A 25038-nucleotide genomic window follows, 5' to 3' on the forward strand; every position below is an offset into this window, starting at 1 on the left:
ATGTGCATAGCGGAGGCTTGGTCTGCATAGTGGAGGCTCGGACTGCCTAGCAAATCTGGGAGGCTTCGGTCTGCTTGGCAGACGCTCATGGCGTCTGGGGGTTCCCTCCCTCGTCCTAGAGAACGATTTTTGGACCTCCCCCCCCCTTATCAATTTTGAACATGACCATTTTTTTAGCAAAATTATTATTTATTGTTTATTATTTTAGGGTTAGGTTAGGTTAAGTTATGACATGTTCTGGACCGAGCGCTGCGGCTAGGACAGGCTAGGGGGCCTAGAGCTACGGTCAGGACAAGCTAGGGGACCGAGCGCCGCGACTAAGACAGACTTGGGGGGTCGGGTGCTGCGGCCACATGAAGAATTATATCCATGTGTTACATATGAGATCCATGTGCAAAATTGAAAGGATGGGGCAGGTGGTCCAAAAATCGTTCTCTAGGAAATGACAAACGTTTTAAGCTACTTACACGTCAAGCAGCGATTGATATCTCATTTTAGATTTCTTGGGGTCAGGAAATCATTTCCACAGTTAAACTTGGGATCCATGCATGCCAAATGCATGCTGGATTAAAAAAAAATAGCAATTAACATGTCGAATATGTTTTTGAATTGGGTCATTTCTAGAGTAAAAAATGACGTAAACAAATAGTGGAATGATTCAAAAATGGGCACAAATGGACAGCTGTAAATCATCACAGATGTTCCTCATACCTTTGTTACCATGTTAGATTTTTCGGGCTGGTTCTAGTGGGCCTTTTTTTACCACCCATTCAAAGTTTTATAACCCATAAGTTAGTTGAATGAATAAGCCTCCCAGAAACATACAAAATTGTTGAAAAAGTTTTAATAAGTGTTTTTCTCCTTACAGAAAATAATTCGTGACTGATTTTATTTTCTTATGTTTAGTCTCCTTTTCAGATATCCCTCTTTTTCTTGATAAATCCTATCTTCCTATCAGCTGATATTCTTTTATCTTCATTAATCCCATCTCATATTCTTATCTTTTTTATCTTGTTTTATCCTCTCCTTATCAGATATTTTTATTATTCTCTTTAATCCTTTCTTATCAGATATTCTTTAGTAAATTTTTCTGTGGTCCTTTTTCCTTATTATCTTCTTTAATCCTATCTTATCAGATATTCTTATTGTATTCTTTTTTATTAATATGTTATCAGATATTCTTTATTATCTTCTTCTTTAATAATATCTTATCAGATATTCTTTATTATCTTCTTCTTTAATACTATCTTATCAGATAGCCTTATTATCTTTTTGTTTATTTCTCTCCTTATCAGATATCCCATTACTTTTTTGTTTAATTCTCTCCTAATCAGATATCCTTATTATTTTTTTGTTTAATTCTCTCCTAATCAGATATCCTTATTATTTTTTTGTTTAATTCTCTCCTAATCAGATATCCTTATTATTTTTTTGTTTAATTCTCTCCTGATCAGATAGCCTTATTATTTTTTTGTTTAATTCTCTCCTTATCAGATATCCTTATTATTTTTTCCGTTAATTTTTGTAGGAGGAAGGGTATAGAAGATTGCTCCCTGTTGTCCTACTTTATTATACTCTTATATATTAATTATATTATTATAAATTTTTTCCTTGAAGATTAAAGAGAGACTATTACAAAATTCTGAGTATCAATTTCTCTTCTTGTTTTTCATAATTTTTTTAGCCTTTGAAAGAGTTTTTTTCTGAGTATTTAAAATAAAGATTAAATTGAGGTACGAATTGCAGATTATATGAGATGAGGAGGGATTGGAGGTTCTAAAGAGTAGTTACTTTAATCTCCTGTTGGTGGTGCGTCCAGGTAAGAGAGTGTTAGTGATTAAGGTTTTATTCTCTCAGCTTCATGGAACAAGATAACATTGAGTTCCCTTTCTTCAGGTATCTTGTATAAGGAATATTTGTATTCTTCTTTTACTATAAAACTATACTTCACTCACTGAAGTTTAATTGTCGTCTTCCTATTCCATAGTTTTGTGGGGCTTGCTGTAGAAAATATAAACCTCAATTAAACCAAAAAACTTCTTTAAATAAATAAAAATTATTAAAGCTTGTTTTATCGTTATTAAGGATGCCTCAGTGTCAGACCAGCGGGGAGCAAGACCCTCTAGCTGACGGTGAACCCCGAGCTGAACTCATTAAATACGGAGAACTAGTTATACTAGGATACAATGGGGGCCTACCCCAAGGGGACAAGGGACGGAGAAGGTCCAAGTTTGTACTCTACCGCCGGTCTAAGGCCAACGGAGTAGCCAAGTCCAAGCACTACGTTGTTAAAACCCCCCAGACAAGTCAGGCAGTGCTTGATGCTAAACAACATTCAATATCTTACACATTAAATAGAAATCAAGCAGTTATAGTAGAGTATCAGGAGGATCCTACCAGTGATTTGTTTCAGGTAATAATGTAGATTTAAAGGGATTGTAAACGATATTTGAAATGATCCTTTATTTAACATTACACTACCTTTAACCTTTTGTTTGGACTATGATGCATTAATACTCGATGATTTGCGAGAAATTTATTTCTTGCGTTTTTGTTATAGAAATCCATAGTTTCTTTTCAGAGGAGTTGCGGCCGAATTGACAAAACAAACTAAAATATCTTTGTCATCGGTTCTTAGATATATTTTCTATGGTCCCGCTGTTAATCGTTTATTGCACTTTCTCAATAGAGAAAATGAAATTACCTTGACTGTTTCTTAAAGATCCCAAACAGATAAAATTACAAAAACAAATATAATTTTTAGATTGGTCGAAGTTCCGAGTCCCCTATTGATTTTGTTGTTATGGACACAGTTCCTGGAAACCGGATCCAGGATCCAGGGAAGGCGGCTGCTCAGTCCACTATCTCCAGGTTCTCCTGTAGGATACTCTGCTCCAGGGAGGAGCCGGAGCACACCGCTCGAGTCTTTGCTGCAGGGTTCGATACAAGTAGAAATATATTCCTAGGGGAGAAAGCAACAAAATGGGAGACAGAACATCAGGTAGAAATACTCTTAAGGGTTTATAAAATATTACTATGCTTTTATGGCGCTTCGTGCCCCCTTTCCCATAAACAATCTTAGCTTTAAACTGTGAAAGTCTCCATTTTTAATCATTCTCATATTTTTGCCGATTTTTCGGTTAGATTGGTGCGTTTTAAAAATATTAAATCTCGACATTTTTTGCGGTTAAGTTGTTCAACCTTGACAAGCCATACCCTTCCCTGAGATCATGTGTGTCATTTAGATGATAGATTATCAGTTTTTAACACAGAATATTAATTTCATACAAAGTATTTTTTTGTGCGGGGAGGGTGGTGTGTGGGGTATTTTGACTTCACTAAAATGTTTAATTTAGTTAAAGTCTCATTGTTATTGTGTTTTTTTTTAGCTCAAAAAGTTTGAACGATTTCCATGCAACAGGGGTTTTTTTCGAACTTCCTCTTACTTTCTTTATATTTAAAATTGAAAAGTGTCTTCCTTTTTCTAAAATCAATCTGATCTAGGCTGTTGATGGCTTAACAACAAATGGAGTTTTGATTATGCATCCTCAAATCTCATTCTCAGGAGCTGACGATCCCAACTCAGTTACTCAGGAACCAGGTTAATCAATTTATCTTAATCAATCAAATAATCAAATGTTTACTGGTATTTTCTCTTTGGGCAGTTTTATACGCTATCAAGTATGATGCATAAGTATAATTATTTCAAAAAACACAATTTATTTAGGTTTTCTTTGTTGTGTTTTTTTTATCTCGTCCAATCAAAATTTAGTTGTCGAGGTCGGATTATGGACACCAATTGTACTCAGAAAATATGTTTTTTTCCTCAAACAGAACTAGAACTAAATAGAAAATGCCTCTCTTTCTCAATGTAACAAAACAGTTGAAACCTATTGTGTTTAAAGATGCAAAATTCTCCAAAGAAATTGAGTTTTTGCCGCATACTCAAATGTTATAATCTCTATATCTTTGTGACCTGATCATGTAACCTTTGATATTTCAGACTTAAATTAAATGATCTAACAGAATTCTTAGTTAGAAATATCTAAAGTCTACGACTTTGGATTGCAAAGACATAGGGATTAGAACATTAGAGGTTGTGGTAAAGAATAAATTCCTTTGATTCACTTATTTCATACAAAAAAACTTGTGACACTAACTGTAAATCACTATTTACAATAAGTAAATGCGCTTAAAAAATTGGTTGGGATCTGTAATTGGTAAACTGGCACAATTATCAGGATTATCTTTCAAGTGTCTTAGTAAATTACAAATCATAAGACCAAGCTTAATTTTTAATGTAGTAAAGTCATTTTGAATTTGGAGTATGGAGGACGGAGGTAGGAAGTCCCTAAAAGTCTGATTTGACTGTATACCAACACAATATACAACTAGTTCTTATATTGAAGGTGTATGGAGAGAAGTATCTGTTGGAGGAGGAATCTATGGTTTACGAGAGAGCAGATCTGCTCCAACCAAGGGTAGACCGATCCCTAGTGAGACAAGTGAGCTTATTGATGGAACCTTGATCGATATATGCGGAGCTACTTTACTCTGGAGATCTAGTGCGGGATTAGCAAGAAGTCCAACAAACAGGTTAGATGCCGCGTAAATTTCACACGCTAAATGCCGCACATATTTCACAAGGCTTTCTAAGGTTTAATATTTGGAAACCCAGCTTTGCCCGTAAATTCAAACTTTACACCACCCAACCTCACTTTATCTTTCTCGCTTTTCTGACCTTTCCTTTGGATAGGGAGCTAGAGATACTAGTGGATATTCTAAACTTGTTTAGGGAGCTAGAGATACTAGTGGATATTCTGAACTTGTTTAGGGAGCTAGAGATACTAGTGGATATTCTGAACTTGTTTAGGGAGCTAGAGATACTAGTAGATAATCTGAACATGGTTAGGGAGCTAGAGATACTAGTGGATATTCTTAGGGAGCTAGAGATACTAGTGGATATTCTGAACTTGTTTAGGGAGCTAGAGATACTAGTAGATAATCTGAACATGGTTAGGGAGCTGGACATTCTAATAGATAATCTGAACATGTTTAGGGTGCTAGAGATACTAGTAGATAATCTGAACATGGTTAGGGAGCTAGAGATACTAGTAGATAATCTGAACATGGTTAGGGAGCTCGAGATACTAGTAGATAATCTGAACATGGTTAGGGAGCTAGAGATACTAGTGGATAATCTGAACTTTTTTAGAGAGCTAGAGATACTAGTGGATAATCTGAATGCTGGTAGACCCCAATGTCCTGTCGGATTAAACACTCTGGTGGTTCCCAGAAAGAATAGTCAAAACGTTGCAACCTCAGAGAACCAACCTTATGTTTATCTGAACTGTGGCCATGTTCAGGTTAGTGAAGCCTTTCATTGTACAGGGGCGCAACTAGAGGAGAGGGGCACATTTTCGTTACCTCGTCCTAAGGTTGCAAGAAGGATAGGGGCGGGGGTTAAAAAGTCTGTTAACAACATATCAACTTACATACAAAAATATTCAGTTTGGGATCTTTTCAATAGTTTAGTTCATGACTCAATCAAATATTTGTCTTAATCCTTAGAAAGTTTAATATGTTTGTTATCCTCAGTTATAAAAAAGATGAGTTATCTTTATGAAATACAGTGAATGCTCAGAAAATATAGGAGTGGGATTTGACACGAACTTTTTGATTCTTGATTGCATTGATCCTGCTTTGTTATTATTAGCCCAATCTTGATCATTTAGATATTTTCACTTGTAAATACAAATGTAAAATATTTTAAAGATGAACCAAAATCTTCGTTCGTTTAATATTTCTGATCCCAGCTTATTCCATCTCGAAAACTATGTTTAATAATAATAATTGATGCATTTGAAATAAATCTGAAAATAATCCAGGTTTAGTTTCTTTTATTGAAATGTATAAAAAGAATTATTGAAAGAAATTAAAACACCTGAATTAATTTAAGTAGTTAAAAGTTTAGATGAAAAATAAAGAGAACTTTCGTCACATAGTAAAATTGTGAAATTGTTTAAGAAACTACTTTCGTAGTGATTTTTTTTTGTTGAAACGTGATTCTCTTTTGATTATGTTAAATAATTTGAAATTTTGTCTTCTTAAAAATTTTTTAACTTTTATTGTTTTAAGGGTCGTCATGAGTGGGGTAAGGTCGGAGACCGATCCAATAGTAAAACCTGCCCAATCTGTATGTGTAACAGCTCAGCTGCTAAGCTCATCATGGGTATAGAACCCGCCTTCTACGTGGATAGCAGTGAACCGGACTACTGCTTTGTTCCCTGTGGGCACATGGCTAATGCTAAAACAGTAAAGTACTGGAGTAGTATACCTATACCCTGTGGTACTAGTGGATTCCAGTCAGCCTGTCCATTTTGTGCTACTCCACTCCTAGGTATTTATCACATAAATAAAGAAGGGGATTGTAATAAACTGACTAATATACCTGAGAACTAGCATAAGAATGTCAGTGACACATATTCTCTGGAAATGAATATGATTAATAGCTGATATATATAAAACCCCCAAGCCTGGGAGTATTTATATCTAAAACATGAAAATCTTAAGTTTCTCCTCTTTTTCTCCTTTGCACATCACTCTTTGCTCATTTTAACTGCGTCAATTTGGTCAATTTTATAGATTTTGGTCTTACAAACTGGGTTGGCATTTAAATCAAAAAACCATTGTTAACTGTTGATTGATTTATAAGTTGATTTGCTGACTGTTTATTGATTTTTTAGTATTAATTATTCTTTTTTTAAAATCCAATTAAGCTTTTATGATTTTAATTTCATTTAATTTGAATGTAAGTTTGGAAAATTGTTTTATAATGATCGAAAAAAGTTTTAAAAATTATTTATAAAAAATTATGATTTTAAAAATATCTTATCTTGTTTTCAGGAACGCCGGGATACACCAAGCTGATATTTCAAGACAAATGCGATTAAAGTTTAACTCGGGTTGAAGTTGCAGCATGCATGCAGATAGATATTTAACAAACATATAGTTTATTGGTCCAACGAGTTGTAAAACATGAAAATGTTCTTTCACATTTCACAAGAAACTTCTTTAAGAAATAGTCTTTCTAAAATTGGATTAACTACAGTCAATTATGTTCGTTCAAAGGTTCTAGATTAAGTTCAGCTTTTAGTACTTGAGCAGAGTTCTGACTGAAATATAGAGAACTGAACTTAAGTTTAGTTTATCTAATTAATACTCCGGCTGATGTTTTTCAACCGTTCCATTTTCATCTCAAATTAAAGGTTGTATTGACTTTCAAGTGTATCTGGTTAAGTGAGTTTTCTAACTGATAAAAAAACTGTTTTTAAGTCAAAGAATTCCTTTTCTTATTCGTCATTATTAGTACTTTTAAAGATTTTTACTTTTATTCATGTCACAAATCCTCGTCTTATTTAGTGGATAATACTTATTGTTATCATTATTTTTTACCAAGAAACTAAAGTATTTGTTTCACAGCGGTGTTTTCGGTTTATTTTTTACTTATTTTTGTGTTTCATTGAGTTGGTATCAGAGTGTGTTTTTCAAGTTTAGATTGCAACCTTAAATTTTATCGGTTTTAGATGTGAGAAAATTTACAATTCTTCACGGATAACCAGTCACTTTCTATTCAGAATTGTAAATACTTAAAATTTCACAAAATTCGTAAAAAGTTTAATCAACAATTGAATCCAGTCATAGACCAAAGAATCCAATTGTCTATTTCAAAAGTATTTTTTTCAAAAGATGTTATTGTCTAAAAAACGTATCTAATTGAGACGAACGTACTCTTGCAATTGCGCGAGTTTTAGTTAACATAGTTTAACTTACTGTACAAGTGTTCTGTACACTTAAAATGCAACTACAGAACCGGTTTGCTCTTTTCCGTGCTAATACCGACATATTTTTTTTTAATTTATGGAAGCAATGGGAGCGCACAGACTGTTTAAAAGAACAAAATGTCTAGTTGACAAAATGTTATTTCTAATTTTTAGTTCAAAGTTAGATAATGTGCATTGTGAATTTTGTGGGTTCAGTCTTATTTTAAATAATCTGAATTTTTGACAGGAAGGAACTAATTTAAATTGTTTCTCACCGCACTGCGCGGCGGTGAGTTTAACCGAGATTTGTTCACCGAGTTCACCCTTTTTGGTCATAAGTTAGAAGGCTTTGCCATTGCCGCTTGTTTATATTTCTAATGATTAAACTCCTAGTTTCTATATTTTTTTTTTCAATTTCTCCACCTCCGAGCTAATCTGTTTTTTATCCATTATTAATTTATCGCCGTGTCTCATTATCTCGTATATCCTTATTGGTTAAGATTATAAGCGCTGCTTATATTTAATGCATTATGTTGTTTTCTTATACCTACTCGGTGCATTTTCTTGCAACTTTTCAGATTTAAAAAAATACTAGATGCAGTTTTTATAATAGTTTTTCAAAGCTTGCGAGCAGTGTTTCGGATCCATATCATTTTTATTCGGATCCGGATCCGCGGATCCGCATCCGTGATGATGGATCCGGATCCTGATACGGATCCGGATCCGAGGTAACTTTTGATTCTGTGAATCGGATTTTCCCTATTAAATGTTATGCAAGGTTATAATTTATAAACTATATTTATTATATATTCCGAAACCGGGCGAAATGTAACAAAAAAGATTTGAAAAAATATAGACATTTTGATTTATTTATTCCATGGTTTTGGTTAATTTTTGGCGCTACCCGGATCCATATCGACGTTTCCTGATACGGATCCGGATCCGGATCCGACCAAACGATACGGATCCGACCGGATCCGGATCCGAAACACTGCTTGCGAGAAACGGGTTTCGAAATTTTCCCAGGCTTTTACATACTAGGCTACATCGGCAGTAGAAATTTCAGTTACAAATTCATTAAGACTCTGTGATATATATTCCATTGTAATCCTAAACTTGTAATAGTGGATACGTTACTTAATACATTATATCGTATACATATATGATAGTTGGATATTTTTTTGTAAATGTATCATGTGATTTTTTTAATGTTTACTTTGATGTATGAAGTTATGTTCATTTTATTCCATGTGTTTTTATATAATACATATATTTTATGCGATGAAGTTTCTATAAAAGCATTATTTTCTATAAATGATGAGAATAATTTGTGCATTTCATATTTTATCACTTCTATTTATTAAAAATTTATTAAAAGAGAAAAAGGAAACCGGAGCACAGTAAAATGGAGAATTCGATTGGATCTGATCTACTAAGGTATTATCAATAATATTAATAAAGGATAATCTGGGGATGTTTAAAAAGGAGACATGGTTTAAAGCTCGGATTCAATCCTGATGGTTAATTATTTATAAAGTGAGTTTCAAAACTTATGTTGCAGGACCTTTAAAAGGTGAGACTATTTGGCATTTTTTTCCTAAAGGTGAGATCCTTTCAGCACGTCTTTACGACGTGGGATTGCACAGAGGTGTTGTTACAACGTCGCACTAGACAACTTTGTATCCAAATCATCTTTAACGTTGTCATAACGTCATTCTTGAAATTGTCTGACCTCTTAAATTTTCAACCTTGAAATAACCTATGGCCAAGTTCTTAGACGCTCTACCATAGGTAGAACCATAGTCACACTATGGTTACGCTTTACCAGAGCAGTGTAGATAGATAGATACAAACTATAGTTGTACCTTTGGTGAAATGAAAAAGAAATTGGCCACTAATGACGTTGAATCGACATTTCAGACACGTACATTACATAACCTTTGTGCGACTCAATTTCGACTTCAAGGCAACCTTAAATCGACCTCTAATAAACTATTGACTAACCCCTAACATTTATACTTTTTATTTTAATTTGTACATGCCATGTCAAAATACAGAGAAACAGCTCAACTTAATCATTCACTTTGTTATCTAAAAACTAAATAATTACAAATAAATCATAAAACTATTAAATAATGCTACTTAAATATCAAAGATAAACTACAGTGAGACCAATAACCCGTCGAATATCAAGACGATAATTTAGCAATCTTCTGCATATTTAATGTTGTTGTAGATATCTCACATCAGATTCTTATTAGATAGATAGATAATTAGGACGCACACAGTCTGAGACGTAATTTGGTCGACCATTGTAGTGTTTAATCGAACCAGCCTTGAGGCCGTTCCTTCCATATACTACATTGGTCGACAACTTGACGTCTCCTGTATTGGTCGTCAAATGTACGGAGAAATATCTATCTATCAGATAAGAATTTAGCAAGAGACATCTAGCGGCCAGCATATGTCCCCCTAAGTACGTGAACTACACGACCATTTTATATGGAGAGAACGGGCTCTGGCTTTACCAAGAAAATTCATTATTGTAATTTGTCGTCTTCATAGATAAAAAATGGCATGTCTTGTGGGTCTTAATGTATTTCTAGTATTATTGAAAGCATTTGAAAAGCAGTTCACATTATAAAAATTCCAGGACCAGATGTATTTTATGATTATGTTCACGAATAAATGCTGCAATATCTTTCAAAAATATATATAATGTTCAATGGGGAACCTTGGGTATAACAACACAATTTCACATAAAATGTTGTATTTTAATTCTATTTGATTAGTCTGGTAGGACTGAACAAGATGGGAAATGGTCCTGATATATTTGAAGATAGTCTGGCAGGACTGAACAAGATGGGAAATGGTCCTGATATATTTGAAGATGTTCTATTCAAGATCAAGAATGCAGAAGCCCATAATGATGAACTAAAAAAATCAAGAAAACAGCAGGAATCAGCCAATTCTTATCTCAGATTAAGGTGTATAATCATTTTAATAATTTTTATGTAATTTTTCAATTAAGAATTTATTTATTTATAGGATTCCAAAATTTAAATCTACTATAGAGGAAGTGAAAACTGAGATACAAGAGATAAGAAAAGAGATCATAATATTACAGGAATTTTCCATTTTATAGTTTTAATTTAAACATGTTTTTTAATCCACATATGAATAAACTGGCCTTTGCATTTGAAGAAAATTCAGTGAATCGGTATCAATCAAAATACTATCCACGATTCAATCTCAAGACGACATTATTAAATCAAGAATGCCTTATAGCTTGTATGACTTTTCCAGTTTTTCTATTACAATTTATGATTGGATAATTTTGGTTAATTTTTGTATTTCGTAAATTCAGTTTATAAATATTTTGTTGCATTCTCAATATTTTGCTGTCAGAACAGCTACAGCGGACATCCGACATCGTGTTAATTAAGCACTGATATTAATTATACTATGAATTAAAGTTGTAAGATAGAAATACAGGATACAAGATATGAGGACAATTCTTCCTAGTATCCAACCATTCTTAGAGATAGAAGATATGAGGAGAATTCATCCTAGCATCCAACCATTCCTAGAGATACGGGATATGAGGAGAATTCATCCTAGCATCCAACCATTCCTAGAGATACGGGATATGAGGAGAATTCTTCCTAGCATCCAACCATTCCTAGAGATACAAGATATGAGGAGAATTCTTCCTAGCATCCAACCATTCCTAGAGATACAAGATATGAGGAGAATTCTTCCTAGTATCCAACCATTCCAGGAGATACAAGATATGAGGAGAATTCTTCCTAGTATCCAACCATTTCTAGAGATACAAGATATGAGGAGAATTCTTCCTAGCATCCTACCATTCCTAGACATACAAGATATGAGAAGAATTCTTCCTAGCATCCTACCATTCTTAGACATACAAGATATGAGGAGAATTCTTCCTAGCATCCAACCATTCCTAGAGATACAAGATATGAGGAGAACTACACTAGTATCCAACCATTCCTAGAGATACAAGATATGAGGAGAATTCTTCCTAGCATCCATCCATTCCTAGAGATACAAGATCTGAGAAGAATTCTTCCTGTGAGAAATTACCATCAAGTTATGACTTATGATACACCAGTTATTTTAGAAATCTCTAAATAGATTTCGAAAAAGGGAAAATAATGGATTATTAAATTATCTTTGTTCCTAATTTGAAAATTTAGTGTTCACTACTGTACTTTCTATGGTAAAAAAAGACTCAAATAAGTCCTCAAAGCGCCCCCCTTCCCCAAAAAAAAAGGAGAAGAAAAAAAACAAGTCTAATTTGGAACCAGATAGAGAAATAGATAAAACCCCGCCAGTTCAATCAGCCATCTTGTGTGCAGTTTCAAACTGAAAAAGAATTGTGGTTCAATTTAATCTGCGAAGTTAAATAAATATTTAGAGTAAGTGAAAACCTAAAGAAATTAAGTTTTCCTCAAAGTCAAATTTTCTCGTCCCTATACCTGATGCTGTTTATCTTTGATATTTCAAACTTAGACTATTTGATCTAGCAACATTTATAGCTTAAAATATCTAAGATCTACGACATGGGATTGCAATTGCAAAGATATTGGAGTTAAAAAATCCGAGTTTGTGGCAATAACTCGATTCCTTTGCATCCGATTTTTTGGCTTACTGATAATTAGATATAAACGATATAAACTGTACAATTTACAACAGGTCCCAGAACCCGTGTAAAACCGAAACTGGCTGACATATAGTTTGAATTGGTCAAAATGGATAAATTTTAGGCGGAGAGTGGAGTAGATACAGCATACTTAGAGGCCCAGGACAAATATAACCAATGTATCAATAAAATCTATTTTCAATTTTATTTTTAAATAGAAAAAATTTATTGAACAGGAATTGAGTCTTTGCCACAAACTCAAATTATCTAATCCCTACATCGTTTCAACCTTATGATGTGAATTTTACAAACTTAGATTATTTGGTCCAACAGAAGCCATAGTTTGAAATATCTAAGGTCTACGACATTGGGTTGCAACGATTTAGGGATTAGAAAATCTGAGTTTGTGGCAAAGACTCTATTCCTTTTCTGGTTTTTGATTGGTTTGACCAGGACTTTAAAGTTATTAAAAAGAATTTATCTTCTTCCGACTGGCAATATGATAAGATTCGGATGAATTAATACTATATTTCTGACCTTATTTTGATTTTTAAAAAATCAGATTGTTAAACTGCAGGTTTTTGTCTTTTAGTCATGAGCGAGAAAATTGTGGAGAAGCATCGAAGGAAACATTATACTGATAAACAAGATATTGATTAAACATGATTATGAATAATATTTAACAATTTTTAAATATTCCTTCTTTTCCGAATGAAGCATAATTTTGTTATCTCAGAACTGTGGCAGATATTACGAAGCTTGGAGACTCCATTGACGAGATTTATGGAGAGATTGGAAACTTCTCTCAAAAGTAAAAATTGAGATTTTTAACGAAAAAATATTTTACCCTGTCCAAAACTCTTCACGGGCGCTTTGCGAACTTTAGAAGTTTTTATTCTTTGCTTTTATCACGAGTCAGAATTGCGCTCCAAAAATCTAATTTTATCAACTAAGTTAAGTTGTAATCAAAATATTTGTTAACTTTTGTATCTTTAAGAGTAGTCTTAAAACACAAAAGTCAAGAACACTGAAATTATAATAGGTTTAAAACAGCGCAAAAAAATGGGAACAATATTCAGAAGTTTTAAATCTTAAAAGCTCCATTTTAAAAATGTATGGTTTTAGAGAACCATAATGGTTAGTTGGTTTTATGGTACAGATAGTAAGTTTAGAGAACTATAATGTTTAGGTTTGGGTGTATGGTGCAGACAGTGGGTTTAGAGAACCATAATGTTTAGGTTTGGGTGTATGGTGCAGACAGTAGGTTTAGAGAACCATAATATTTAGGTTTGGGTGTATGGTGCAGACAGTGGGTTTAGAGAACTATGCTGTTCAGGTTTGGTTGTATGGTGCAGACAGTAGGTTTAGAGAACTATACTGTTTAGGTTCATGCAAGGGTGTAATGCAAGGAAAGTTAATTGCTGTCGTGTATACTCTGCGAACACATAGAAACCAGTTCTCTTTGGGCGGAATTTGTAAACAAGAACAGATGCATTAGTGTTAGTAGTATCCGAGGAGGTTAAAAGCAATAAATTTTGATAATTTTGAAGATTCACATAATAGTTTTCTATGACCAGAATATTTCATTGATTTTTTATGTAAAAGATGGATCCCATGTCAGGCTTCGACATTCGTCTTGTGTTTACATTACCGCCCAGAGACAGTATAAAAGATGTGTACACTTCTGAAATAACTTTCCTTGCATTACATCCTTGGGTTCATGGGTGTATGGTGCAAACAGTGGGTTTAGCGAACTATACTGTTTAGGTTTGGGTGTATGATACAGACAGTGGGTTTAGAGAACCATAATGTTTAGGTTTGGGTGTATGGTGCAGACAGTAGGTTTAGAGAACCATAATGTTTAGGTTTGGGTGTATGGTGCAGACAGTAGGTTTAGAGAACCATAATGTTTAGGTTTGGGTGTATGGTACAGACAGTAGGTTTAGAGAACCATAATGTTTAGGTTTGGGTGTATGGTGCAGACAGTAGGTTTAGAGAACCATAATGTTTAGGTTTGGGTGTATGGTACAGACAGTAGGTTTAGAGAACCATAATGTCTAGGTTTGGGTGTATGGTGCAGACAGTAGGTTTAAAGAACTATATTGCTTAGGTTTGTGTGTATGGTACAGACAGTGGGTTTATAGAACTATAATGTTTAGGTTTGGGTGTATGGTACAGACAGTAGGTTTAGAGAACCATAATGTTTAGGTTTGGGTGTATGGTACAGACAGTAGGTTTAGAACTATATTGCTTAGGTTTGTGTGTATGGTACAGACAGTGGGTTTATAGAAATAATGTTTAGGTTTGGGTGTATGGTACAGACAGTAGGTTTAGAGAACCATAATGTTTAGGTTTGGGTGTATGGTACAGACAGTAGGTTTAGAAAACTATACTTTTTAGGCTTGGGTGTATGGTGCAGACAGTGGGTTTAGAGAACTCTGATGTTTAGGTTTGGGTGTATGGTGCAGACAGTAGGTTTAGAGAACTATAATGTTTAGGCTCATGGGTGTATGGTGCAGACAGTGGGTTTAAAGAACTATAATTCTTAGTTTTGGGTGTATGGTGCAGACAGTAGGTTTAGAGAACCATAATGTTTAGGTTTGGGTGTATGGTGCAGAGAGTAGGTTTAGAGAACCATAATGTTTAGGTTTGGGTGTATGGTGCAGACAGTAGGTTTAGAGAACCATAAATGTTTAGGTTTGGGTGTATGGTGCAGACAGTAGGTTTAGAGAACCATAAATGTTTAGGTTTGGGTGTATGGTACAGACAGTGGGTTTAGAGAACCATAATGCTTAAGTTTGGGTGTATTGGGAATTTGATCTAAAATATGTAGAAATGGATCCAAAATATTATTTTTCAACAATGAAATTTTTTAGAATACATTTTGCCTCTGCAAGATCTTAACAATTTTTAACTTTATTTCTAAAAATATGGAATTTGATCTAAAAAGTGTAGACTTTGATCTAAAAAATGTAGACTTTGATCTAAAAAGTGTATACTTTGATCTAAAAAGTGTAGACTTTGATCTAAAAAGTGTAGACTTTGATCTAAAAAATGTAGACTTTGATCTAACAAGTGTAGACTTTGATCTAAAAAGTGTAGACTTTGATCTGAGAAGTGTATACTTTGATCTAACAAGTGTATACTTTGATCTAAAAAGTGTAGACTTTGATCTAAAAAGTGAAGACTCTGATCTAAAATTTTATTATTTCAATAAAATATCTGAATTAAAAGTTTACAAAATGTGCAAGGTTCAGGCATTAATGGAGATGTGTAGATTTCATGCTAGAGATGAGTAGGGTTCAGGATAGAAGCGAAAAGGGTTCTGGATAAGAATGAGTACTAGTAGGGTTCAGTTAAGTGATGAGTAGGGTTCAGGTGCAGGACAGAGATAAGTAGGGTTCAGCTGTTAAGTATGAGTAGGGTTCAGGTTAGTAATGAGTATGGTTAAGGTAAGGGATAAGTATGGTTCAGGTTATAGCTAGATGAGTAGGGTTCAGGTTTGTAATGAGTATGGTTAAGGTTAGGGATAAGTATGGTTCAGGTTAAAGATGAGTAGGGTTCAGGTTGGAAAGATTTCTATTTAAGCCTACGTCCTACCTACATTCAACCTCAGCCCTAACCTTTTTATAGTCCACCTGAACCCCACAGTTTGCAAAAACTATTTTGTTCACTTAAGATGCTAATTCTTCACATTTTAAATCTAATTCTTCAAATTTTAGATCAAACTCCACACATTTAAATCTAATTCTACACATTTAAAATTTAATTTTACACATTTAAGATCTGATTCTACACATTTAAGATCTAATTCCACACATTTAAGATCTAATTCCACACATTTAAGATCTTATTCCACACATTTAAGATCTAATTATACACACAATTTAGATCTAATTAAAAACTTTTTAAAAACATGTTCATAATTATTCACTGCAGGAAAAAATTTATTTGTAAAATTAAGTTTTAGATCAAATTCCGAATTTTTTTCTGAAAAAAAAAATAGAATTTGATCCAATTTTTTGTGTAGATCAGAGTGAGTGAGTGAGGTGAGTTATTTTAGATCAGATTCCCTTTAGATCAAAAGAGTATAAGATCAAATTTCAGTGCACCTTCTGGTTCTCAATGTATAATATCTAGATTTGGATGTATGGTACAAACTACAGGTTTACAGAAGCGAAAACAAGAGATTTTAAGAAGAATGGAACCTGAGTTAGATGAGGTATTGATTATCTATATTCAATCTCTTGGGAACTTTCCGCTTTTGTTGATAATTAGTTTTTGTCGGCACAGGGGCGGCATATAATATTCTCCCGTGGGAAGGGGGATGATTAAAAGATGGCGCCCGCTCTTTCCCTTTTCCTCCTCCTCAAGCCGCCTTAGTGTCGACTTAAATAAATGAGAAGTCCTAAGTATCTGTATAAACTGCATGAAAATCGTAAAAAGTTGAAAATATAAATTATATTGTGAAAATTATGTTGTTGTGACGTATAAACTGCATGTAATTTTTTCTATTTTTAATAACTGCGTTTCTATTAATTGTGAACTATTAAAAATCATGTCTGAAGTAATTTTGTTCAGGTTGAAGCTTTACACAAGAAGTTAGAACAGATGGGACAGGTTAAATATATCTCTTTAAAAATGCACGGTCATTTTTTTACAATTTCTTTCGTTTTTGGTAATTTCATGGTAACCGCCAAACAAATTTCGGAAATAAAGTCCTAAGTTTCGGTATTAAAGAGTCCTGTGGAAAAAAGTCATCAAAAAAATAATTTTCTGGCAATAAAATCCTACCATTTTGAGATTTTATTTTCTAGGACTTTTTTTCTGGTTCCAGTATTATATACATAAAGATAGAGAATATATATCTGTTCTGTGATTATATACTAAAAAGTCCGTGGGAAAAAGTCCTCATTTAGTGGAAAATGCATGGGAACAAAGGATGTTTGCAACCACTGAAAAAAGGGGCTTGATAAAAAAACACCCCTGGCTCACACAAAGAAGTTTACTTTTGACGGGCGGAAATACAGTGTAGCTACTAACATGGCAACTGTTCAGGAGCAATCTGATCTCGAAGAACTTAACAAACAAGTTTCTGCTCTCAGAGAGATGGTTTCTCAGAGAAGACAGAGAAAAACTATGAAGGAGCAAGGTATTTTTAGGTTTACCGGTCTTCTTAGCCCTAATAAAGAACTCCCCCACCCCCTTCGACAGCACATACAGGGGTGTATCAGAACCAACGTAGAATGGCCTCTCAAAATATTTAAAAATGAGCTAGCCTATTATTGATGTTTAAAATTCAACATGTTTCGCAACTTAGATCCTTCAAATTTAAACATGTAAATTACTAAAAAGAAATTAAGAAACGGTTAACAAATCCGCACAAAAATGATAACTGATCCTTGAAACGCCTTTCGTTGTGTTCAAACTATCAAACATTATCCAAGACAGTTCGATCTATCGCTAATAGAATTTAAAGTTGAAATGTCACACAAGACTCATATTCAATTATGTCAATACTATAAAGAGGACAGGATATTGCTTTTTCTTTTTGTTTAAAGAAAAATTCCAACAAAAAAAAATTCCCAAAGGTTTTTATATTTATTTGGTATATTTTTCTGATATGGATGAGACAACATTTTACTTGGGCAAATTGAATTTATTCAGTTTATTTTGTTAGAAACTAAGAATCAGCTTGAACAGATGAAAAAACTAAAGATTATGCTCATGAGTTCAAACCATCAAGAAGAAATCAGGTGAATAACTTTAAACCATCGGCATTTAATTTCTTATGTTAGAATGAAGACATCTAGATATACATTATAGCCTATGTAAAAATCCTTTAACTTTTGGATGACCCTACGGTTTCCTGCCCGGGGCTTTTAAAGATTGAAAAACGGACGTTTTTTGGTGATTTTAACCATTTTCAAAGCCCGAGCAGGTACCTTATACTTCAAGCAATCTTCGTTTTTTTCTTCCTCTGTAATCTTCATGATATAGACTTACATATAAAGCACTCTTCTTGATACCTATCCCATATTCTACGAAAATTTATGATTTTCATACCGTACATCAAAACTCTTCAGAATTAGATATATCTTACATTTATACTTAAGGATATATATCTAGACAGTTTGACATATCCTTCACCAAGACTCCGACATAAATATCAGACAGTTATATATAGATGTAAGACTTAGATATGCCTAATTCTGTAGATGTAAAAGCCTAAGTTTTAATGTACGGTCTGAAAATCATAAATTTTCGGAGTTTTTTGAAAATCTTTATTTCTACATTTTATTTTTCGGATAATATGGGAAAGGTATCAAGAAGAGTTCTTTACATCATGTAGATTACAAAGGAAGAAAAAAATGAATATTTTTCCATTTTTTTCTGATAATATGGGATAGATATCAAGAAAAGTACTTTATATGTAATCTACATGATGTAGACTTACATATAAAGTACAAAGTACTCTTCTTGATACCTATCCGATATTATCAGAAAAATAAAATGTAGAAATAAAGATTTTCAAAAAAAAAAACGAAAATTGTGATTTTCATACCGTACATTAAAACTTAGGGTTGTACACCTACAGAATCAGGCATATCTAAGTCTTACATCGGAGAATATGGAATAGGTATGAAGAAGAGTACTTTGATTGAAAAATCGTTTATTTCGCCAAAAAACGGCCGTTTTTTAAACGTAAGGACCCGGGCAGGGACCCTTAGCGTCAGCCAATCAAAAAAAAATTGGTTTTATAAACCTGTCTTTTCGCAACTCAATAGCGACTACTCTTTTCTGTACCAAAAATAGACCGATTTGACATAGGCTAATATACAATAAATGGCTGGACTAAATTGGCTGAATTTTTTTCAAAATGTAAAAAATTTAATCAAACTTTTTATTTCACGGGCAACGCCGGGCACTTTAGTTAGTTTAAAATATTTTAGCCGAAATGATTCAGTCACATAATATTGATGACAGCTTTTCTTTTTTGGTGAATTGAAAGGGAACTTTTGCCTCAAACTCCGATTTTCTAAATTTTAAATCGATGCAACATCTGAGCTTATGTCATAGACCTGTGATATTTCAAATTACAAAGTCTGGTATCTAGCTGTATAGTCAAGGTTGAAATTACAAAGCTTTACACCATCAAGGTTGCAAAGATGACGGGAATATGAAGTTTGAGTTTGAGGCAAGTGTTCAGTTCCTCTTCGCTTTATTCCAGAAGATGTTCACGACATATAAAAAGCTGTGGTTTCAAACATCAATGAGTTTTCATTTAAAATGTCTCGTCATTGATATTTAACATGAATTAAAAACCTTTCTTGTCTGATAAGATTATTATTATTATTTTCCTCAATTTCTGATTTTCTAATCCTTAAATCTGTGCAACCTGGGGTCAGAAAGGTCTACTACATTGGGTTGCAAAGATATAGGGATTAGAAAATCAGTGTCTGGGGCTAAAACTTTAGTAGTTCCATTTTACGAAAAATGCAAGAGCAAGTTTTTTTAATATAAAACTCCGTTTAAAATCATAATTTTTTGTCGTGTTTTCAGGCTTATTATAGAAGAGATTAGTAGCCTGGGTGGACTTATTGATACCATTGATGATACTATACAACCAGTAGAGCAGGGAATATCTTGATTAAGACACTAGCTTGGAAACCCAGCTTTGACTGGGAGCTTTAGTTTCGCTATGAAAAGTCAACTTATACTCAATTCTTAGAGTTTTTAACCCAAGCTAAGAACATTCCCGTGGTACATACCAAGTTCCCCAAAATTTGAGGTAAATCTGTCAAGGGATTCATGAGTTTTGATCGGACATACACACAAACACCAAAACAAACAGAAAAACAAAGAATACAACTATATTTATTGATAACTAAACCGTAGGAGCAGTGGCACAATTAGCACTTTTGCGAAGTGGCGAAATTTGATTTTGAGTGGCTGGGGGTGGGGGTACAGTGGGGTCTAGCCCCCTGTCGAAAATTCTTTAGAAAGAAAGCGTTGTTTTCAGGATTTGAAATAAAAAACAGAGTTTTTTAAATGATGTTTCTGTGCTCAATAAATTACCAAATTCTTATAATATTCATGGCTTGTTCTTGTGTTTAAAAAATAATATACATCCAACAGATTTGAAATGAACGACGTGAGTAGATTAGCTAAACATCTGTTTTTCTAGTGACTTTTTAAGTAATTCTTAGTGTCTGCTATAATCCCTGGCTTAGTAATATTCACTATGTATATATAGACCCATAATACTGTCTTTAGCAGATTTTTGTAATTCATCCACTAGCATATTTATCCAATATATAGTCATTGAAGGTCTGTGCAGTCCTAAGTAGTAAGTAGTTCCTGGCAGTACGACTATCTTACATTTGTCCATAATCCATAATACTTAAAGTCTTTCTGATCAAAGTCCCTCTGTTCTTGTTAGACAGTAAGGGGCGTATCTTTTTCCTCTAATAGCCTGCAAAAGTCCTAATAGTTCGATATAATCCATATTATATTTCTTGTCATACTTCGTAGGTTTTGTGCAACCTTAAATAATATATATGTATTGTAATAATCGAAAGTGAGAAAATAGTTAGAAATACTATCAGAAATGATACGCGAAGGGCCAAAGAAAATTTTTTTTTTTTTTATTTGCCAAAATTTTATAAACGATGGTCCACAATCATGAGCATGCTTTAGTCAAGTGAAGGAGGGGGGGGGGCGAAACTCGGTTAGCCCCCCCCAGTTGCGCCACTGCATAAGAGAGACAGATGACGAGGATTCTGCGCAATCTCATTTGAATGACCCTTAACTAATTATTTGTTGGCGGAAAATAGCAAATTAACTTTTAATTCTCGTAAAATTCTACTTTTTATGAAGACTGCACACCTGGGGTATCTGCTCAGGTAGAGCATCCTCCTAGTTCAGTCCGAGCGCGTGTGGGCGCACGGTCACGTCTAGGTCAGGAGCAGGGAGAAGGACCACCTGGTACCACACAAGCAACATGAACAGGTGCGCTTTCGGGTTGGTCCTCTGGGGGTCAGAGAAGAACGAGATGAGACGAGGATCAAACTGTAATATGAAGAATACACCGAAAGGCCCTAGGGTCTCCTGGACATCAGTAATCTGGAAAAAAGACACCACTAGAGATATGACATAGCACAGAGAGATAGACAAGGACATAATAAAGATCACAAAGTATCAGACATATAGCGGTGCCATCCTGGAGGATTCTAGAGGAGATCAGGAGCAACACTGCAGCCATGAACAGATCCTAGTCATAGCCTATAGGTTGTGTGAGTGGGGTGGCGTTATTAGAACTAGTTAATATATAAAAATAAATGATAATTAAAATTTAATACCCCCAAAATCATGATTAAAGTCCCATCTGTTGGAGTTAACTCTCTTCAGTACTTTTTCAGTATTTTATGAAGATATTTGCTAAAGGATTTGTATGCAACAAACTACAATACCGAGGTAATGGATAAAAATATATCATGAAAATATTTTTTATTACTTTTTTACACATTATTTATTAAAAGTGTTAGAACTGGTCATCTAACCCCACAGCGTCACAGTGCAAGGTACAAACTATAAAGGTCCTGGTTTAAAGTTCAGTGAGTCTTAACCTTCGAACCAATTATCACACATTAAATTTAGATTTTTCGTTTTTGATACTTTTTATTTTTATGTTAGGCTATGTATTTTAAATTGTCAAACAGATGAGATCTCTTGCGCTTTTTTGGTTAGATTTTTATGGAGAGAACAAAAAATTACCGAAATTATTTCGATACAAACATGGGATGCACTTCAATGTAGATAGTTTTACGTGAGTTCAAATTCAAAAGGTGCTTATCAGGACTCTATATCGCACAAGGTTACCCACAAAAAATGAAACTTCAAGACGACTTTAGGAAATTCTTAGTATCTGTTTCCTTCAATTCATGAGTCCCTGCAACTGTAAACTTGCTAATTCCTTTACCAAATCATTACATAGGCCATTGAAAGACCTAAGACTTTGAAGGCAGAAGACTTTTTTACCCGCCTTGGGATCGTCATATTTTATAAGATTCAGATCATCTTTTTAGTCTCATCCTTTGTAGGTAACCCAGAACGGTTATAATGGACTTAAATTGTAAAATGGTTTCTGCGGTTTAGTGTCCTTCTCCAATATTTATATATATTTATATATATGTTTAATTTCAGGTAGGCTTGAATGGTTTCCAGAAGGTCTCCGAGCTTATTGCTGATAATCCAAGGTTCATAAGATACCTTGGAGAACCGGGATCAGATTTCAACCATCCGGAGAAGGTTGGGTCTTCTCTGAATGGGAGTGATCAGACAAATCTTGAAATTGGAGACACTCATGGGTTTGAGAAGGATGAAGATGAATGGAAACAGTTAGCTAGAGATGATGTGGAAGAGAATGTTAATCCTATCCCAGGAAGTATTTCTAAGAAACCCAAGTCTGCCTTGAGTCCAGATCTAAAGAAATACAAGTTCGCCTCGGTAAACAAATATTTTTGAAAGATTAAAAAATGCGTTTTAATTTTTATCAAAGTCATTTAATTTGGGTTAAAAGACACTAAGCTGTTACACGTTTTAGATTTTAAAATACAGGGTTATCCAAAAAGGATGGGACTTCAAACTGTATGGACTTTATAAAATATGTTCGCTTGCAAAAATGGTTCCATGCATCTGTTCACTTTTCTTTTTTGTCCAATTATTTAGATTTCCCTTAAAAAAAGTATTTAAGGCCGATAATCATATTCACTTTCCGGGATCAGAATACTTTAATAGTTCCAGGTCCTCATTTAAGTCTATATATTGCTGGTAACCCCATGTATTACATTAAGTTTATGATTTTACGCAAAAAGAAACTATTTCAGTTAAGTTCCGTGTCTAAGGTTGAACCTCTTTGGCCTGGATTATCACCTAAACCTAAAAGGTAAATTTGATTTTTATGAGAAATAAAAAATGTTTAATTGAGATGATTTTGTCTAGGTTGGAGATTAAAAACATGAAACCTTCTACTCCAGGTACTCTACTACTTAGGCAAACCAATTGTACTGTTATACAATTTTCGGGTATTAAATCAATACAATGAAGACGACTTTTTATTAATGCTTTTAATCATAACAAGTATTTTTTTAAATAACAAGGTTACAAGTAAACAAAAAGAAGCTGTTAATTGGCAACTTTTCTTTGTATATCTACATGTTTTTCTGTCTCTGCTGTTTAAAAGATTGGTAGAAATCAAAATTAAAATAGAAAGTCGTTTTCATTGTATTGATATTTACGACTACGACTTATTCTATTTTATTGATTTTATCTTTAGTGAAGAATATCATTTCATTCCGGAATACTTCTGCGGGAGGGGTTGAGAGGTTCGAGAATTCCGCAGGAGGGGTTGAGAGGTTCGGGATTTCCGCAAGAGGGGTTGAGAGGTTCGATAGTTTTCATGGAGTGGATAAGAGTTTCAAGAGTTCCACAGGAGGGGTTGAGAGGTTCGATAGTTCTCATGGAGTGGATAAGAGTTTCAAGAGTTCCGCAGGAGAGGTTGAGAGGTTCGATAGTTCTCATGGAGTGGATGAGAGTTTCAAGAGTTCCGCAGGAGGGTTTAAAGATTCTCCTCATGAAATCCAAATCCAACCTTCTCCTGAGGAACATAAGAAACTATTCAGCCAGAATCTGAACTGTTATGTAAACACCAAGGTACAACTGTTTGTCCTGTCCGTTCATTGGAATGCTTCTCTCCATAAAGGGGAATTTGGGGTTTTTGAAGCACTGTACAAGTGTACAAATATATTAATGTACGTTCGTATAAACTGTTATTTTTTGAGGGAATCTAAAATTAATATTTTATCAAAAGATTTTTTTTTATTTGGAAGTTTGCACGAAAAGATGAATTTGTCAGTACTTTAAGAATAGAATATTAACTATTTATGCAGATGATGTAAAATAAATATTTGATATTGTTTCAGAGCGCCAACACTGACCGGTCTCACAAGTTTAAATTCCGTCCTCCCGGAGAAGCTGTTGGCCGACGAAACAGTGAAGAACAGGATAGACCAAACTGAAGTGAATGATCAGGAAATTAATTAACTCTCAATTTTGAAGAGTATTTGCCTTTTCAATGTTAGACAAGCAGAAAATTCCCAATTTATTATAAAAAATAATCCTTTTGTCTGAAAATATCTTTTAACAAAAATTTGAATTGTTTATTAAATCAAGGAAACAGAGGAGAAAGTTCCTATTGTATATTTTTAATTTAATTCAAATGTTAGCATTTCATTATTTCTTTATAATCATTATTTACTGTTTTATGATAATATGAAAATAATAAGATTTACATACAGATGTTATTTAATTCCTGAGAAAGAATTTTAAAATAAATCAACCAAAATATGAAGCAACTATAATTCAAAATATTTATTGGTTCTAAGCATAGAGAATAGAATATATAGAGAGGAATAAAAAGAATCTCTCGGTATGATTTTTTTTCAGTCCCTTTCAGCCTGAAAGGGAGTTCAAAGTGCACAAATC

At 33.7% G+C, this 25038-nt stretch overlaps 2 protein-coding genes across 14 annotated transcripts; both read left to right on the forward strand.

Annotated features, from left to right (window-relative positions):
• The first annotated feature begins 1746 nt into the window (after positions 1-1746).
• Positions 1747-8997, forward strand: LOC111697018 (protein pellino). Of its 13 annotated transcripts, none has more exons than XM_023466875.1 (10): positions 1747-1819; positions 2086-2413; positions 2765-3001; positions 3505-3601; positions 4410-4596; positions 5216-5366; positions 6139-6400; positions 6907-7268; positions 7587-8458; positions 8826-8986. In XM_023466875.1, exons 2-8 carry the CDS (start codon positions 2087-2089, stop codon positions 6951-6953), a joined length of 1308 nt encoding a protein of 435 aa, XP_023322643.1. In that variant the 5' UTR covers positions 1747-1819; position 2086; the 3' UTR covers positions 6954-7268; positions 7587-8458; positions 8826-8986. The 13 variants fall into 13 exon arrangements, with proteins under 13 accessions (XP_023322643.1, XP_023322644.1, XP_023322645.1 ...); XM_023466876.1 differs by having other exon boundaries at positions 7587-8435; XM_023466877.1 differs by having other exon boundaries at positions 7587-8435; positions 8850-8986.
• Positions 8998-9173: 176 nt separating this feature from the next.
• Positions 9174-24764, forward strand: LOC111697004 (uncharacterized). Its single transcript, XM_023466855.1, has 17 exons — positions 9174-9260; positions 10616-10810; positions 10872-10950; positions 12617-12671; positions 13085-13118; positions 13229-13303; positions 16633-16714; positions 17074-17112; positions 17551-17644; positions 18173-18248; positions 20056-20131; positions 21940-21969; positions 22699-23001; positions 23382-23440; positions 23497-23531; positions 23831-24207; positions 24477-24764. Exons 1-17 carry the CDS (start codon positions 9229-9231, stop codon positions 24570-24572), a joined length of 1737 nt encoding a protein of 578 aa, XP_023322623.1. The 5' UTR covers positions 9174-9228; the 3' UTR covers positions 24573-24764.
• The last annotated feature ends 274 nt before the right edge of the window (positions 24765-25038 follow it).

Source organism: Eurytemora carolleeae, unplaced genomic scaffold (genome assembly GCF_000591075.1).
Source record: "Eurytemora carolleeae unplaced genomic scaffold, Eaff_2.0 scaffold276, whole genome shotgun sequence".
Classification (NCBI taxonomy): domain Eukaryota; kingdom Metazoa; phylum Arthropoda; class Copepoda; order Calanoida; family Temoridae; genus Eurytemora; species Eurytemora carolleeae.